Source organism: Athene cunicularia, assembly GCF_003259725.1.
Source record: "Athene cunicularia isolate RWA chromosome Z unlocalized genomic scaffold, athCun1 chrZ_part2, whole genome shotgun sequence".
In the NCBI taxonomy this organism is placed as follows: Eukaryota; Metazoa; Chordata; class Aves; order Strigiformes; family Strigidae; genus Athene; species Athene cunicularia.
The window spans coordinates 23944280-23964152 of record NW_020799143.1 but is presented as its reverse complement, the minus strand read 5'-3'; the positions used below and the strand labels follow the sequence as shown (position 1 = coordinate 23964152).

General features: G+C 37.9%; 1 protein-coding gene across 15 annotated transcripts in view; it reads right to left on the bottom strand.

Annotated features, from left to right (window-relative positions):
- The window catches only part of MPDZ (multiple PDZ domain crumbs cell polarity complex component), an 89052-nt gene that overhangs the window by 33866 nt on the left and 35313 nt on the right, over positions 1-19873 (bottom strand). For 10 of the 15 annotated variants that reach the window (XM_026866355.1, XM_026866357.1, XM_026866361.1 and 7 more), the window contains exons 16-22: positions 19633-19842; positions 17917-18033; positions 15192-15350; positions 11404-11688; positions 10370-10493; positions 5294-5492; positions 2415-2456 (exon numbers count right to left, since the gene is read on the bottom strand). In XM_026866355.1, coding sequence (XP_026722156.1) covers positions 2415-2456; positions 5294-5492; positions 10370-10493; positions 11404-11688; positions 15192-15350; positions 17917-18033; positions 19633-19842 — 1136 coding nt within the window. The remainder of the gene's footprint in view (positions 1-2414; positions 2457-5293; positions 5493-10369; positions 10494-11403; positions 11689-15191; positions 15351-17916; positions 18034-19632; positions 19843-19873) is intronic. The other 5 variants (XM_026866358.1, XM_026866359.1, XM_026866369.1 and 2 more) reach the window with 3 other exon arrangements.

Here is a 19873-nt window from a genome sequence, read left to right as displayed (position 1 = left end):
AATTCATCAATCACCCTACAAAAATATGTAGGAAATACTGCATTTTCCCTTGACATTTTGACAGGTGCAGTACAGAAACCAGAATTGCAAGTAACATTTCTGCTGGCTAGAAGACTTGGATAATCTCCTTTATGAAAGGAGAATGGCAGGCTCCTAAAAAGGAACCAGATATGCCCAGATGTAGAATGTGATCACCAATCACAGTGTCCAACACCTTTCAACTCTCGTCTAGACCTTTTGTGCAAGAAGCAAAGGCAAACGATTATGCAGGGTCCCAAGGTCCAAGGGCAGTAGCTCTTGTCTCATACTTTTGTGCAACATCACTGTTACAGATCAGTTAAGGGAGAGGCAAACTATATGCTCCCCAGCTTCTGGGATACCTTGTTGTTTTTCATTATATAGAACATTCAAAAGGTACAGCTCGAAGGATGCCCTCAAACTGTCTTATATGCTACTTACAAACCTTCCAAAAGATCTCTTAGATAGGTAAGCTTTCCTTTCTGTGCACAGCATAGGAACCGAGAAGAAAAGAGGTTCATTCTGCCATTTTTAAAAATGCATCTAAAATTGAGCAACAGAATTACCTAATTGATTTCTACTGATGTCCTAAAATTTAGATAGTATCACTGGGAGGTGTTACACTTTAGCTCTTTGGAAAATTACATTAGTTCTATTTTAGTGCTTACCTATAGTTATAATTGCCTAATTTTAAGCACTTCATAAATACAAACCTGAACACTTACTTGCATTTTGCAAAAAATAGCACAGAAAATAGAACTAAATTACATAGATCAAATGCATGAAAAGGTATATTCTGTGTAGGACTTTGCATTTTCTCCTTGCTAATGATTCTCAAAGTTCAGTTAACTGCAAAGGTCTCCCTGCTTGCTCTTACTAGATGAACTGTATTACTCATGTGACTGCCCTCCTCTCTCCCCTTTGCACATTACTATTGAAATGAAAAGATATACAAAAATCTAGCTCTGCTATAAAAATATATATGTAAATATTTAGGAAATACGTATACCAGAAAGAAATGTTTGCTAAGTGGCTGTCTGTCCTGTTCCTGCTTTCTGTAACTCACAGCAAAGTCAGAGTGTACTGAAGACATTGGATTTATATCTGCCAAGTATTTTTTCCCTGTTTCTTACTTCATCAGCAGACACTCCACAGTTAATCAGATCCAATGCTTGCTGCATCGCTACTGTAGCTCACTAACTGGAAGTTACAGTGTGGTCTGAAGACATCCAGCATCATCCTGAACAGCTCAGCATGTGACCAGGATGATGAGGGGCCCAGAGCAAGAAGGGTGTTGGGCTCCTCTTGTCAACTCTGTTGACCCTTGTGCTGTAAAATGGAAACAAAAATCCACCCAGGAACCTGAATGGTTCATATACAAAAGGGAATGATAATTGCCTTAATATGGTCACAGGGAAAAGAGTAAGAGAAACAAGTGTTAGGAAATAGGAGCAAAGACACAGAAAACAGGAAACAAGTAAATGACTGCTCTACTACTGTGTTGCATTTCGTATCTGCAAAAGAAGTTAAGAGTTCAACAGTTTCAAGGGAAAGTATATGCAGAGTTTCATAATTTCCTCTCACAGCTGTACAGCTTGAAGAAGACAGTGTTCAGCTTTCCTTTCTTGAGAGCTACAACCACCCTCCTCCCCACAGAGATATGCACTAGCAATGAAAGCAGTGACAATGGAAACACCCAAAGGGCGTACATATGAAAATATCTTGTAAACACAACACTGCATGCAGTACAGAGGAACATTTATCACATGCTTGACTGAACAACCACACAAAATCTTGAACACCAACAAACCAAATAACAAAGTATGGAAAATGTTCAGGACAAATTACTGTCATTAACACTTAAGGTCTAATTTGAACGTTTTTATACATGAAGAAAGTAAAATGTAAGTGCCACAGAAAATATGACACTGAGATTAATCCAGATATCAGTACATTGTACTCATGCCAATTCTAGCAGTGAACCCTGTAAACACACGTGCACATACACGCACACACGCGGTCTGAGTACATCTGGAGCGGCTGTCATATATAAAATTTTAAAATATTAGCAATGACTTTTTAGAATACAGGTGTTTTCATTCCAGTCTTAGGAAGTATGCTCCAATCTTCAAGTTTAAAGCCATATATATACACACATATATACACACCCACACACTCATAACTTTTTTTAAAAATCTATATATACACATCCACATGAGCAGTCACATGTGCATGCACACACACACACACACACACAAAGAGAGAGAGAGAGAGAATATGTACCTATATCTGGATATATCCCTGACATTACTATGGATGTCATAAAAGCATGGAATGATATTACAGACACGTTGCAACACAGAGCCATAATGAGTTTCTGAATCGCCAATACTCACACATAACAGAGGGCCTGATCATCAGCAGGTGCTGGAGAAGATCTAGAATGTGAAGCATATGATGCAGCATCTTTTTACAATGGTGTTAACAACTGTCAGTGTCTCATGCTGAATGTGAGAGGCATACTTAACATAGTTAAAAGTTGCCTTTTTTATTTTCTTTTTCTTTTTTTTTTTTCCAACCTCTGCTCCATATACACCTCCCCCAGAAATTATCTCCTCTATTATTGTCTATAGCAGTGATTATTAACAATCTTGGAAAATGGAATTGCAATCTATCTTTTATTTCTTGATCAAGAATTCATTCCCACACTTTAGGCAGGTGAATTCTGATTCAGCTCTGTAATTATCTAACAGATGTTACAAGCAGCTGCTGCTGAGCACAAATCCCTGGCTACTGTAACAGATATATAAGAGCTCCTGGCAAGGTGGAGTGAGAAGTGAAATAGAGTGCGTTCTGGTAAGACCACACATCTGGTTTACCACACACAAAGGGAGGAAAAATTAAATACATAGGTCTGAAACTCAGATTGCTGATTCTTGAACTATACTAAATTAAATTTCCTTTAATAAAATAAAACAAAGCCTTTATATGACAAGGACATCTTATTACATTTTATCAGAAAATAATGTTTGCCACTGAAATACAGCTCTGAAATTAAAATACTTTCGCTTAAGCACCTTTTGGGGCACTCTGCTACCCAAAAAAATCTCAGTCTAAAAGTTAAGGTCCCAACTTTGCAGCCCTGTATGGATAAAGAGGAATGATATCTTGATTGCCACACCTGAGTGTTTGTGCACCCTTGTTCTCAAGGAAGGCATCAAAGAGACTCAACTTGTTTATTAGAAATGCTGGCTCTTGTATCACAAATTCTGCAAGGGGGTCCACCAAATTGGCTCTGAGATGACATCTATATAGCTGCATATCCCTCTGAGCAAACAAGAACTATGATGAGATAATGCTCCATATCTCCAAATTCCTGATTTGGGACTTTACCCACATGATTATATCATATTTTTCTGGGATCCTGTACTGCTTCTGAAGGTTAAAATTACAGAAAAGTTTAATTATGCTTATCAGTTTTCGATCAAAACTACATAGGCCCAAAAATATTGTCCTTATACTTCCAAGACTCCTTTAGAAGCTACCGAATGATTTGGTCTTTCAGTTTTATGGTACACAAGCCTGCTTCACTTCATAACAGGAATGCACTGAAGAACATAAATGTAAAATGAAAGACAAATATCTTTAGTAAGAATATGAATAGCAACTGCCCCTTTTCTGTGAGATCTTTCAGAAAAGGGGATGCACTTTTCTCTGGAAGACCTGAATATTCACGTCTAAGACTTGGTATTTCTGACATATCTGCAAAATACTAAGACTACAAAACAAAACTTATACTCACATAGTGTAAAATGCAGCAGCTATAAAAGGCTAAGCACAAATAGCAAACACATCTGTGTTTGATCACATAACTACAGCATTAATAAAAGACTCCTCACAGAAGAACAGTGCTGTAGCATTTGTGTATCTAAGCAGACATACACACACATGCATGCGCACATTCCAACTAATTTCAGTCATGGAAGTCAGAATTATAATACAGTTTAAAAGCCTACAATAATAATCAATGTCACATTTAATCAACACTGACTTGCTCATATTCATGACAGCATTGACAATAAGGTTATTTATTACATGAGCATATCCCATTATTTAAACAAGCTTACATTAACTCATAATCCTAAATGTATGACAGCTATGAGTCAGACAATTAAAACTACCACTTACAGTGAAGATGTGTTCACCTGTTCACAAAATGCCAGGTCCCTTCACAGTTAGATTACTTCTGGGAAAGAACAGAACACCCTGCATTCCATTTTGAACTAACAGAAAACAGTGTTACCTGGAACTGCATAGGCACTGAGATATCCTTTTCAAGTTCACTCTCTTAAATAAGATGAGGCTTCTATTACCAACAGCTCCATTAATCCCTTTTGCAGATCGACCCAATGCATGTCAGTATGGGTTTGAGAAAAACAGCTAATAGATTTTTAGAGCTGTAAACCCAGCACTGGTGTGTCTAGAGCACCATCCACAAGATTAGAAACACCCTCATTTCTAGATGGTGCATGTAGGCAAAGTTAACTTCACAATCATGACATTTAGAAATAATTGTACTTTAAGAGAAGGTTAATATTCTTTAAGTTGACTGAAGTTGAGAAGAAACTGTCTCACAAAGGAGGTGAATTTTCTGAAACTTGTATTAATTACTGTTTAAAGTAGTACTCCCAAGAGAAGATATTTATGCACCAGAACAGCTCCTTCATACATACTAATAATTTGTGACTTCACAAAACAGACTGTTTCTATTGTTTGTCACAGATGTCCTGAAAATGTTTTAAGTGTTATTTTTCTGCATTAACATCATGCGTCATACTTTCTGACTGGCAGCTAAAACAATAATCCATTACAAAGATCTCCATCAAATGAAATCACTTGTGCAATGGCCAGGACAGTCCACCTTTGAGAAACACTTTGAGGAAATCATTACTTTCTTTAGAAAAGTCATACCATGAATGCAAAACTCTAACTAATCCCATTCCTTCAATAAAACCAGGCAAGGTAGTAATGATGATGATTACTGAAGACAGTAATAACTTTTCTAAGAACATCCGAAGTCTCTCACACAATTGATTTTATATTTCAAACCCATGAAGATGTAATCTGAAGGTGAATTATCCATCTGAAGCTGTAACTTAAAGGTAAATTCATGTTGTAAAAACAAAAAATATTTTCATTTAGAATACCTGCATAAATAATGAAATTTTTATTATTAGCCTCTTCCTATCACAATTTATCATCTAGCTTTACCTACTTTATATCTGGTCCAATGAGCGAATGCCTCCTTAGCATAGCCCGGGCTTGCGCATTGGTTAAGTTAGTGGTTGACTCTTCGTTAATGGAGAGGATGCAGTCTCCCACACCAATCCGTCCATCACGACTTATCGAGCCTCCATGGATGATGCTGCGGACTATCATTCCTGAGCCATCTTTATTGGAACTTACCGTCATCCCTGTAGTGAAAAACAAATGAAACAGAGTATCTTTGAGTCCCAGCTCTGTGTGCCAAGAAAAAGAAATGTAACCTGGCACAGGGAAGGTAAGCCAGCCAGCTGACCTAACAGTGCCAGCAAGCCTATAAACATTGCTCTTACTCCCCCCTGCATTTCTGTCTTTGCAACAGGGGATAGCAGTTACAAATCACAATCACAATAACGTTACTTTACCTTGTGTCACTTCACATACATGCTCAATATAAAAAAACCTAAGTCAGTTGAAAATCTAAGCAGAAAGTAAACAAAGTAAACCTATTGCTTTCTAAGTCAAATTTACCACTCTTCTGGATGGTTCACACATTTCAGTTTAGTTTATGATGGGTCTCTTTGGAAAGGAGGTCAAATAATTAAACAGTTAATTAGGAGCATAGGGCCAATACAACCACATTTTTATTTTCAACAGAAAGCCTTAATCAGATCCCACTGAGATAGTGGCTGTTTTTCTGCTCTCCTAGGTGGGCCATCGTGTAGGCCTAGAAGGGCATCTTCACTTCTGTGAGAGCCTGCACGCTACTGATGGATACAGTGGACTACCTGAGTTACACCACGACCCCACGTGTGGCACAGCAGGACACTACTTTTCAGTGTTTATACACATCATTTAACTCTACTTTCTTTTCACAGCAGTCTTTTTCCCCATTTTCCCCCATAGAGACTTACTTGTGGTGCTAGGCTTCACATGTCTTTGTGACTACAGTTACATGCATGACTTGTCACTTATTTCCAGGGGAGTTGATGCTCTTGAAATCAACCCCAATGACAGTTCCCGGAAAACCTGTTCTTCATTAAGGCAATGGAAAGGTAACTGAAGGGCCAGAACACTTTTTAATACTGTCAAACTCCCTTTCATTCTTTTTTGTGTGCTAACATGGAAGCTTTCTTTTACTAGCAAGATGAAGCCACTGAAGTAAGAGTGCGTTATAGAGAAATATCTACTGGAGAAGGAGGCAGTGACTACCCAACTCTGTGTTCTCCTGGTTTTACATGTAAACGTCAGGCTAGCAAGTGCAGTTGTGTGTTTGCAAGCTCCTACCTTGTTGTCCAGACTGTGAGTGCAAGGAAAATGATAGCCACCCAGAGCAAAACCTCCAATGATACTGACTATGAAAAAACTCTAACCATTTATATACAAACATGGCTACAAAAGACAAGTGACTGAACGCTCTACTCTGTGACCTCAGACCTTGAGAGACAGACTGGCTGAACAGAGTTTAGAAGGCAGGTATAAGCCCCAGGCTACCCAGACTCAGTCAAACCATACAAACATCTGCCTATATATCCTTCTCAGAGACAAAAATAAAATACTGTAGCCATTTAAAGAACAACACTAATCCAGATACTAGTTTGTGCTTTTTAGGACTCCTTCCAGAAAATAAAAATCACTTAAGAGTGTTGGCTCCTCACACCCACTTGTAGTTGAGATCAAGATAGGTCTCTAAAGTATGAGAAGGTGGCCCTGACTAGCAAGAACTGCCCAATAAGCTTCTTAGACACAGGAATACATGCACCTCCCTAGTTTGGTATAAGAAAATCAAGGTTTATCTTTTGGAAAAACTGTAAAACCCATCTGCATGGTGGCACTTTATATTAAACTGATGAAAGAATATGGTGTTATCATTGACTGGAGACTTGTATTTATGATTTGCTAGGTAATGACAACAGCTATGGTCAGGCATAATTTAAACATGGGTGTATCAGACATGCAATGCCACTGATGTACTGCCTTGCTATTAGGAAAAGAAGAGGTAAACTGCTTGTCACCTACCCCTCAGATTCATAACATTACAATGTTGAGCACATCACAAATGGCACTTACAGGTACTGTCCTGAGGGGAATGCCCCAGCATTTACATTCACATACTCCTCTGAACATCTCATGACAGATCTGCTCACACAGGTTACTCAGTCAGATCTGAATGTGCAAGAGTGGTCTCCACCAGAATACAGGCAGTGTGCACAAAAAAAGCAAACTGCGAAGGAAACAGCTGAAATGTGGTTTGAAATTCTGAACCTAACTTTCCTGCTTGGTTAAGCCAGTAACAAACAGTAGTAATACCGAGGCTAGTGTAACAGCACTTTAGAAAAACATCACCCTGGGTTTCTATGCTGATATTCTTATTACAACAGATCTGCAAGGCTGATGTCACACTTTGGACAGCTACAGTTTCAGGTTAAAAATGCAAATGTCACTGTCAAGTTGCCAAATGAATCACACAGGACAAGGGCTTTTCAGCTCTTGCATGTGGGTGCTCCATCCTCTTACCTTTTAAAAATCACAATGAAAAGGTTAGAGCTCCAGCTGCGGCTGTATTTGAAGAACTGCTGCAAGCTATGGGTGACATCATTTAAAAGGAAAAAAAAAGTGCCAGTTCTCAACTGAAATAATTGATGCAGCTGCAGCTTTCAACATCATTCAGAGCTCTTGATTTAGCTCCTTTTGTAAAAATGAAAGTTAAAAGCAGTGCAGTCATGTGTGTAAATTGGTCACTGTGCCCAGGCAGCTTCCCAGGCCAGAGCACATACAGACTGGAAGAAAAACATTACAGTCAAAAGCCAGGAAAAAGCATTATTTACATTCGTAGTATGTATACAAGAGAGGCTAGTCTTTTATGCATGTGAAGTCTGTACATATGCACCCTACCCCAAGTTTGTATTATTATGCAGTATTACCCTTGAACTGAAATTTGCTTTGTATGTTCACTGCACTTAACATACTCATAGACACACATGAAAAACACTGTTTCACTGAGTTAAGTGGTTATTGGAAACAAAGGTTTTTTAACAAAATCCCAATGCCTGGAACTGCACTGTGACCTGCACTTTGTAGAGCCTGGCAATGAGGCCAGTAAAGGCAGGAGTTATCCAAGCACCCCCTAACAATGAAAGTCAAAACTTATACCCACTCAGCCTTGCCTAGAACTTTGTATGCTGGGGAGGCTGATTCCCAATCCAGTTTGGAGGCTGGCTGTATCACGAAGGAGAAGGTGATACGGGGCAGACTGAGCTCCCAGCCATGACTGAGGGCAAACTATTTCAGGTGGAAGTGCCCACTGAATTACAGCATCACATCACCCTACCCACCTCTGAACAGTGAGGGAGTCTCCAGTGGTAGCTGTTGATGAACAAGGGACCCATGGGCTGCTTTCAAGGTGCTTTCTGTGGACAATAAACTCTAAAGAATTTTCAGAGTGAATGCAAACACCCAGTGCCCACACAAACTCCTTTGCTACCAACACCAGAGAGTCTTCAAGGACATGCAGTTGGCTGGAAGAAATGGCACTAGGAACCTAAACCAAAGCAAATGAAACACACTGGGAGGGGAGCACCACTGCCTCCCACCACAAAGTCTCCCATGCACTGGCTCTGGGCACTGACCTGGGAGCATGTTACCCCCGTGCTACCCCTCACACTGCTCAGGGCCGCACCAGAGATAAGAGGAGGACACTGAAAAATATTTCCATTTGTTGTGACTATTCACTCAAAAATATGCCTCTAGTCAGAATGCTCAGGAAGTTGCAGACTGCAGATATTCAAAACTCTGAAATTCTCTACCAAATTATAATATCATTGAGCTAAAAATAATAGCTATTAAATGTCTCTTTTATCTGATTTTCAGAAATACTGAGGCACTTAAGATACTAATAGGTAACAAGGAAGCGAACAGCTTGTTTAGACCCTTTTCACCATCATCAGAAAGCAAGATCGTTTTGTGTTCACATGTATTTGTAAGACTAGTCTGTAGCTTTTTAACCAAAGTGCTTTTCTACAGCATCCCTTGGCTATATCTAGTTTTTCTGCTATATTATATAAACATATGGATATCAAAAAACAGTGTATTAAACTTGTATTAACTTTTAGGAATGACTAAAATCCTTTACAGGAAAAAAAAACAAACAACTAACTCAGTGAGACTGACATTTTACTTTTGTGTTCATAGTGACAGCAAATTGATCCACTGACATCACAGACAAAGAGGGTAAGAGCAGCAAAGGATTAATATTCTCTTATGTTTTCCCCACTGATACAAGGAAATGACCACCTACTTTGCAACTTATTTACTTATAGCAAATTATAATGATTTCTGAATATTGCTTAATAATCCTGCTTGCCCTGAATGTTCTGTGGAAGCTTACCAAGGGCTATTGCTACTGTGTTCATCAAAACAAAGCAGTTTTCTGTGGAAACTTACCAAGAATTACTATGTTCAGCAAAAATATGTTTCTTGTCCTTTGAAAGCAGGTGGGTTCTAATTAGTTTAGTCTTTGTAATTAATAGATAGCCACATATGGACAGTAGAAATTGATAAACTGGTACTTTTAGATAAGACTGAATGAGTAAACCAGCTGAAACCACTCTTGTTGTTCAAGAAATTGGCTAAGAGAATCTGCACATGCTCAGAGGAAAAGTACAAGGTGAGAAAGACTGCAAGCCTTCCTCCAAAAGACCCCTGAAGACAACTACCAACAGGCAATGCGCAGGTGCAAGGAGAACATAAACTGCTGACACCAGCCTCTAGAACTAACCCAGCTTTACTTATGCATATGTATGTTTGTGTTATGCAATCCAATGAATATATGTGTACACACTCTGTAAGTCTTTGGTAAAATGTGCTGGGGGGGTGGGGTGGGGTGTGCAAGCTTTGTGGAGAAAGTGCCTTGCACCCCGGTGCCAGAGTATGCATGCCTGCTTTATAACTCTCGGAGCTGTAGAGTCTGTTTCCGCAAATCACCACTAAAAGGAATATGTTTAGTCTTTACTAACAAAACAGAAAACATATACGAAAAACATAAAAGCCATGATCCTAAACAGGTTACAAAAAATGCTAGCTACCTTACCTAGACTTGAATTGCCTTTTGCAATAGTGATAGTCTTCTCATACATGTTTTTGACTGAATTTGGGGCTGTGGAACTGCCCTCCATAGATACTGGGCACCTCTTTTCCATTAAAAGCACTTGGTCCTAACACAAGAGAAAATAATATAAGTTCAGAATACAGAGATAAAATACGGTTGTACATACTGACTGAACTAATCTCATACAAAAAAAATAGGTGCATAATTAATTCAGATTCCTTGCACAGACACATTGGTAAAGTCAGTCCATCAAAGATCAAACTGACATACATGACATTTCTGTTTTCATTCAGGTAATACAGCCAATCTAGCACAAAGTATGCTTTTATCTTACGGACATCAGTTACACTCTTAAAATTAGTGTGATGAATTCAAGGGCTCTCAAACTCATTCACCACAGATGTCTGACAATCTGCCAATGCTAAAGTAACAAATCTTGTAAGAAATTGAAGCTCTTCTAAGAATTTCTTAATAAATCACAGAATAGAAGAAAAAAAGAAACAGGACTGTCATGTAAAGGAATATTATGTTTGCACACTGTAGCATCACAGGCCAGTTTGTGAGCCAAACGGCACAGGCCTATGCAAACATCAGGATGGCAAGACTTTCATACCACTCCCCCTTGGCTTCCTAGATGTGGTTTGAAGCTGTCCACCTCCACCTTGAGCCTACACCTCTGTGTATATTAACAGGTGATAAAAAAAGCCCCCTGGCTTGCCCAGGTACACTGTATCCTGCAGCATCTACTGCTATGAGGTACGAGCAGCTTTTATGTACCCCTGTATCACCAGTCTCTGGGAGATGACTATCCTGATACTTTAAATTATCTCCTGTTTTGGATAGGTCTAAATCTGTAAGTTTTGATGTGAGTTACCACATCTGATGGACATTCATAATCAAAGAATCATACACAGCTGTTGGCCATTGCCAACTTCTGTAGGAGGTTCTATAGTACAACCTGGCTTTTCTGTATATTTCTTTAATTATTATTTTTTTTAAAATAATAAAATCTTTACTTTTCCAGTGGGATCAAGCTGCATGCTAGTAGCAAGGCTTGTACTCTGTGCAATTTCTGCAGTTGTCTGAGATGCAGGCCACGTTGCTCTGTTTTCACTTTCATTTTGGTTGATATCCGAAACATCCAGAGGCAGATCCTTTTCAGTAAAAGCAATTGCAGTTTCCGGGCTACTGCCCACTATAGACTTTTGCTCTCTCACTCTCTGATTCAGATTCATGTCATACAGATTCTCGTCAAATACACAGAAAGCAGCTGTAGCATTTGAACATTCCTCTCCAGCAGACTGTTAAGCACAGGAGACAAAAAACAATCAAAATTTTTTGTAGTATAATTAAAAAATATATTTCACGCTAAAATCTTAAACAGAAGCTAATTTACAGAATTTAAACATATCTGTGGTAACATCAGTGTCTTCAGCAGATCCCTAAAGCATTTTACTGTAAAATTTACTTGATTCCTCAGACAATTTCTTCTGTTTTAAAATTTCGGAAAGAATGCAATTAAGTTACTGCTAAAGGCAGAATTCTAATTCATCAATGACTCTCCACTAACTTCAGCAAACACCCACTCACACATTCTCAAACTAGACATAACTCCACCAAGTTATTAAAAATTAAAAGCTTCCAATTGTCTTTCTCAGGTGGAAGAACGTTGCAAGACCAAGATCTTACTCTCAAAACACTTAGCTAGAAAAGAGCAATTTCAAGAAGCTCAGACAATAAGCATGCAATCAAATAATTCATTTATCTGAGCAGAAATGTAGCCTTGTAGCCCCTACAAACGTTTCTCATCAAGCACAAGGACCACTAATCACTGGCTCCATTGTGTAAGCCCGATCCTTTGCGGCTCTACTGTGTAAACCTGGTATGATCCAGGCCTTGCAAACCACTTCACCATTAAAGAGGAGATAAAGACCGATGAGAGGGGAGCATCCTGCCCCTGAAGATGCCAGAGGCTGGATGATTCCCCAAGAAACATGAAGTCAGCAAAAATCTGTGGAAACCAGGGGAGAGATAAAGGTGACAGTGGAGGACTGTGATCACTGACTCAATTCAAGACCAAAAAAATTCCCCCTCTCCTCTGAGCATGTGCAATAACTTACACAGCAAGTGAGGCCAATTTAAATATAACTAACCAACAGCAGGTGGAATGGTAATTACAGACCAATGAGTGTAAAATTAGATGAGTTTTTACTAATCATGTAATAGGATAAATAGGCTGCAGTTCCTTTGTGTGGTGTGCTAACTCTGTGGAACTACCCCTTAGCACCCATCTTTGAGCAACTATGGAATAAACTGGTATCTCGGCTCTGTGTGTGAGATTGGATTTCGCATAGCAGGTAATGAACCCTGTTTGAGGGACAACAGAAACATATTTAGATATACCTTCCACACAATGAGAGAAACATGAAAACGCGGTCAAATCTCAGCAAAAAGTGAACATAGAGGTTTTGAAGTATGACAACAATGAAATACAATACTGCAGTTACAGAAGCTCAGCAGTTAGTACTTACTGCAAGTGTATCGATTACAACTGCAATGCTATGATTAAGTTCTCTACACAAAATTTGTTTAGATTTTCAAGATTCCAAGATACTGTACTTCAAATATTTAAGGGATTTCAATAATCACGACCTTCTAAAAAAAATCTTCAAATATTCTCTAGCTGAGCTTTCACAGTAAGTAATTTTAAAAACATGTAGGCCAACAGATATTAGAAGGATAATCAAGGATTTGAGGTTCTGTACCAAAATGAGGGATTTTCTCTGAAATTTAGTAAATACAATCACGAGAATGGCTACCTCTGTTTTAGCTGTTATTCACTGGTCCTACTAATCCTCCTACTTCTTTTCCAACAAGTGGGGAAAACATGTTTCCCATGATTTTTACATATTTTGCAATGTTTTGTATCAAGGGACTTAGAATTTAGTTTTTCTCATCTTTCATGAAGTGCATACATGAAAGATCCGTCCCCAGATAATCATCAAGAAAGGTTGACCTGTAAATAAGTGGTTTAAGTAACATCTGAGAAGATAATTGAGCAAAGCCTAAATACAACTAATCTGCATGACGCAATCAATGAAATAATTTCCTACCTTTTGAAGAGCAGAACATCAGGACTGTATTTCAAAGACAGCTGGGAAATCTGCTTTTAAGTCTGTTTTGTATCCATTTTCAAATCAATGAAAATAAGATCCAGATCATACTCAACATTTATTCCATATGCCAAATACACATATTAGAGTTGCAGCATATGCCCATTTTTATTTTTGTTTCACTTACAGAAAAGCCAATGCTCTAATTTTGGAAGACAAACATGATTTCAAGAATTTTTAACTACAGCAACATGCGGCCTCATTAGAGCATTTGCATTACTTTAAGCATTTTTTCATCACCTGTTTTAAAAGTGACACCAAAGGCATTCAGAACCTGTCAATTGCCCTGCAGTCAGAAAAAGTCTGAGTATTTCTGCATTGCTCATAGCATCGAATAGCAATTCTTTTCATTTTTGTTGCATATCACTTGATTCAAAAGTCTTCTTTTATGAACAGATTTTCTCATTATATTTACTTTGTGAAGTAACTTGAAACTACAGAGTATAAAATGTTACTGCATGAAAACCTCCCACTTCATACTGGCGCACAGAGAAGAACACTGAGAAGTCAGTACATAATCTTTAAAAAACATGTAAACTGAAGTAATCTTTTAAATTAATATGGAAAATAAGACTTTCTAGAGCCCCAACGTGACATATAATGTAAGTACAGCCTCTAACTCATAAAATGCTTCTCAGCATGCAAAATGCATAATCCGTTTAAGTAACAATTACAGAGTTAAACAATGCAATCTGTCCCATTGTCACAGCAGAAATGTGTTCTTCTGTGGATAAGGAGAAACCATTAGAAGATGAATTCAGCTTTCCAACCAGTGGCTCATAAGGGCTTAAAATATTCCAGAAGGGATAAAGGGAGCTCAGGTGTGGAGGAAAAAAGCAGTAGCTACTGTATTCAAGAGCACAATGCAAATCCTGAAAGAAATCCCTACAGTGTTTCTTTCAAAGATGAATGTTAAGAGAAATTACTTGGAAGACTCTGGATTACCAAGATAAATCTATAGATTTAAGCCAAGAAAAAAAAAAAAAGAGCATGAAAAACCATGGAGAGAAACAAAACACCATCTCTGCTAAAATCAAATCATCATGGGTATGTGACCAGCAAGAAAAAAGATACTAATCTTTGTAATACTCTTAAAGAATTTCTTTTAGTGACTTTTGAGAAATTATTAGCAGAGGTTTCATATATACATCCTTTTAATTACAGTATCCTTATGAATATTACGTTCAAGAACACAGTAAATGTATTAGCGAACTTACTAACAATGAAGCATAAAAGCAAATCTCAGGAAGAAAAATTACTCTTGCTTTTCATACCTAAAATATAGTAGAACAATGTAGTTTTTGTGTTACCACTCTTTACTATACTTTGAAGTAGCAACAATTCAGTTTTTGTAGCAGACTGGTCACCACAGCTTTAACACTACAAACAGCTCACCATACTTTTATCTGGCTATACAAAACACAAATCCAAGTTTTCAACCTTCTAGATGCTTCTCTCTTCAACACAGAAGTCTGAAGGACACCAGCACTACCTAAACAAAACTGCACTTTAATCTCGTAAGAAATAGTGCAGTTTGAACCAGGATGACATAAAACATTTATATCTAATAACACAGACTTTTCACACGTATAATCAAAGTTTGTTGTCAATAAAACCATCCTCCTTTTTACCTTGGGAGTTGACAATGGAAGAGCGAAGCTGTAGTCCAGCTCACTGCTACAGGCACTGCCATGCAGAGCTATCATTGAAGCCTGAAAGACGTCACTCTCTGGCAAATACTGAGATTCAAAGGTGGACTCATCTGCTAGATCTGCCTCGCTGGAGTCCACCTAACAACAAAAGCAATTCAATTAGCCAGGCTATTTGTTAGCTTCAGATCACATAAATCCTTAACGCATGTACCTCAGCTGCTACATACTGACTGACACTTTCCTTCTTTTTTTTCCACTCCATGTTTTGCACTGAAGTTATATTTGCACAGCACAGTAGGAAAAAACTGTGCTTCCAGGTATAGTTCATGTTACTACAGTTTCAGAGGTTGCAATGAATATCTGAAATAAATTGAGAGTCTCAAATGAAATGAGTTGCATTTGAGGGCTGAGGCAGGCTCATGCCTGTCAACAGAGTACGAGATGTTAGGAGAAGTCTGCTGTACTGCCTGGCATCAATATTTTGATTTTTTTAAGGCCTTTTTTTTAGTTTTCTTTTACAAGAATTAGCACTGAAAAAATAATGAGTTTCACTTAGTGCCACCTGTGAGGAATGTCAGGAATGTTCCCTCCACCCAGCTTCATAGGTTCAGTTGTTTTTAAAAGAGTGCAAAATCCAATCCTCTGGAAACGGCAATGATTTCACATATAAGAAACATTTATGACATGATATTTTATTATTTCCAAACTATGTCGTATTTGACAACAAGATTAATATGAAAAATTCTGCTGTCTCACATGACAAATAAAATTTTTTTAAAAGTTTCAAACATGGACATGGGCAGTACTTTTTGCCTTTTTTTTTTCTTAAACAAAATATAAATTTTTTTCCAAGACTCATATACTTTCAAATACTAGGATAAAATTAAGTCCTAAAAGACTTATTTATGGTGCTTCATATACCCCACTTTGATTATAATTCAATCTCCCCTGACAGAGCTCAAGAAAACAGTGTATGCTAATAAAACTGATCAATCAGTTCAGAGACATGACCATACCATAAACTTGTATGAAGCAGCCATGTGTACCCATCTGCAGAGATGGGACCTAACTGTTATTTTTTAGACTCTATGGTTAATCATATTATGAATCCATTATGTCAGATTAACAACAGCAGAAGCAACAATCTGCAGTGACTGAACATATTGATTCAGTTTTGGGGTACAAATGATCATTTTTTATTTTGTCTCAACCATAAATACTTAACAGCTAATTCAAACTGCTCCTCTGGTGTAACTTACTCTCAGCCCATCCTCTGCAAAATGCAGACTAGTTACAAAAGTTATGCCCTGAAAAAAGTGAACAGGGACAGACCTGTAGAATGTAAGTTTAGATTTATCTATGGAAAACAGTACCTCATGAGGGCACTCTGCAAACACATCTTTAACTGGGTGACTGCACAATCAATTCCCGTATTTTGCACATTTAGACAGTTCACAGAGTTGACAATTCAACCATATTATTATCTGCCATACCTTTTCATTGTTCTTTCACAATTTTTTATATGAATCACAGACAGAAGTCAAATTTTTAAATACTTAAGTTTCAATCTTATCTTTTCAACACATCTTTAATTAAAGGATATTTACATATTTATATACAGGACATATAATCTGGCTTCTTCATATTCCTCACTGAATAGAATAAGGCAAATATTATTATCTAACTACTGTAGCAAAGTAACAAACCGCAGAAGAAAAAACAGGTAGTCTTGTTTAAAAGCAAGTTATTAAAATCATCTCGTCATTTGCAAATGTGAAAAAAACAGCAAACATACTGGAATCAGTAATTCGGAGATTTTTGCCTTGGAAGGATTCATTTCAGGTTTTTGTTTGATTTTCTTTTTTTTTTCTAATGAATTAAGTTCAGTAGAAACTACTTTCATACTCATGTTCCCAGAAAATGAGGCCCAAATAACTTTAACATCAGACCTAGATCAGTACAAATAATCATGAGAAGAGACTCCTGGAATATATTTAAATTCTGGTTGTTTGGTTTTTTTGGGGGGATTTGGGTGGGGGTTTTTTGGTAGTCCTATTTCCTTTGTCTTTTTTATTTCAGTTTTTATTGGTAACATAGGCTATGTAAGGCACAGAATGCTCAGGTAAGCCACATTGTTTATACAAGTAACACCTTTTGACCTTTCAAATCTCATAATCACTGATTGATGCTGAAGTCTAAAGAACACTATTAGGAGGACGCATTGGCAGCTTTTGAAGATGGACAGCATTCCTTGCAAAACTGACTTACATGCAAAAAGAGAGTTTCAAAAACTTTTCAAGGTAGAGAAGTGATGTATTATGATAGAAGTGACATAGCACTGATATAGGTGAAGAGATTTATTTACAAAATAAGCACATGAACACTTCTCTACATAAGGTGAGATTTCCAAAGAATACTCAATGCATGCAAGCAGAAGTGGGGAGCCATGCACTTTTGAAAATCTCTGCAAAATACTTCCTTTTTTCCCAGCAACTAACATATGATAGGCCAGATTCACAGCTCATGCAAACAGCCAAAATCTCCAGATGTCAGACTCTACCATGCAGGAATCCATCCCAACTATGGTGGATGAGTAATCTGGTGACAATAAACACTAAAAATTAAGCATGAACAGTGACAAAACAACCCCTTTCATTACAAAATGCAAAGGCTTAAGAAATCTTAGGTAAGTTGGGCCACTAACCAGAGCCAGCTCAGCATGGAAGAGGGCTGCATCAGCTGGCCCCTCCTCCTCAAGTGACTGGGCAGTGTAGAAAAAGCAATCTTCCTTAGCAGAGACATAGCCCTCCTCTGGTGAAAGCTGCAGAAAGAATGAAGCTCTGAGTTGGATGAGTGGCTAGGACACAGGGCGTGCAGAGTGTATTATGTGTGAGGCTTTAGAGAGAAAAATGAATTCCAAGTGCAGCAAAGAATTCATTTCAATCACACGCAGTGTTGGATAGGTAAAGAGACAACTGTTTGTTTTCAAATCTACCTGAATTGATTCTGCTTTGCATCCCATTTTACATCCGCAAGTAATGAAAAAGGCCTATCCAGCAATACTAGAGAGCCCATAACTTAGCCTTAATTAATTTTCCATTTCTGCTGTTATTAAACATATGCTAAAACTGCCATCAGAGCTGCCACCAAGGGAAAAGCCTAACAGCAGAGACCTTTACAGCCTTGCTATCCACAGAGTAATCTTTTTAGCAGGCAGGAAGACTGCATCCACTATCTGTGTTTTAAGATTGTATCTGACAGGTAGAACAGCCTCAAGAGGACAAAACATAATTCTGTCTATAAACTAGTAGTTATTTCCAACATAATTTGATGTTAGGTGCATTCATCCAGTACTGCAAAAAAAAGCCAGTGATTATTCACAATCTTTAATTAATTGGTAAGCATAATACATGAAATACTAAAGTGCAAATGCTGAATGTTTACAAACTTCTGGGAACAGAACCAAAGCCCTCACACATTGTGTCTTTTAGAGTGACATCTTCTAAAGAATGAAAATGCTGATATGCAAGACATTTAGTGTGTACTCTCCACTACAAAAAAATGAATTTAACAAAGCAAGTTAAAAAAGTACCCTCTTACAATGAAAAGCAAAGTTTCTAGTAAATTAAACATCAGCCATTCCCTCCCACCCTCTCCACAAAGATCTACTAAGAATGAAAAACTGATATCTGTATTCTCAAGGTTTATAAGATTATCATTTTATGTAAAGTAAAAATGAACCCTGAAGACTGCACTTGGGCTTACAAATATAGTGAAAGGTATCTTCTTTGTATGTATGAACTGAGGCCATTCCACTGGTTTGAATTTAACACACCAGGGACATTAGTCCACTAGCATCCTTAACGATACACTATCTCTGTAACCCTAGGTCTCCTTCAACCTCATGCTTCTAATTATTACAGACTATCCTCTAAAACCAAGCCTGAAATTATTTATGGCTATGCTAAAGTAACCAGTTTGAGGTATATGAACTGAACACTACTCATCACTGTTTAAACATAAAATCTGCAGTCTAAATACAAAGACTGCATAAGTACTATACGTTGGAAGGCAAAGGAATAGGCAAATTCCAGGCAAATTCCATAAAAATGACTTTATGTCTCCATCTCACACGCTCAAGAGAATCTTGTGAAGTGTACAAAATTATGCCTGGCAACTTGCAGCCCTAAAAGACTGTGCTGGTTGCAAGATGCTTCATTGTTTTCTCAGCTGCGAAACAGGTGTGCTAGGCCCTGCAATCACTACACCAGTCATTCACTACACAGGTCACTCCTACATGCAAGGAGATACAGGAATCTGTTAAAGACAGTTTCTGAATGTTTTGAGCCACCCAGCTGTACCCCAGAGCATACAAAGTGCATACAGATGAAAAGTACCCATCAAATTCCCGAATCCTTACAGGCAGTGGTTTGGCAACTCCTATTTTAACTGTTCCTGTTGGGGCTCCTTTCAGTGCTTGTACTGCTTCCTCCAAGCTGCCATTTTCCAAGTTGATATCATTGACAAACATAAGTCGATCTCCAGGAAGAAGTCTACCATCTTGTTCAGCCACACCCCCAGGAACTAATGAGCGAATCACAATTACTGTGTTTGCTGGATCAACAGGATCCTAATTAAGTAAAAACAAGAAAAGCATTTCA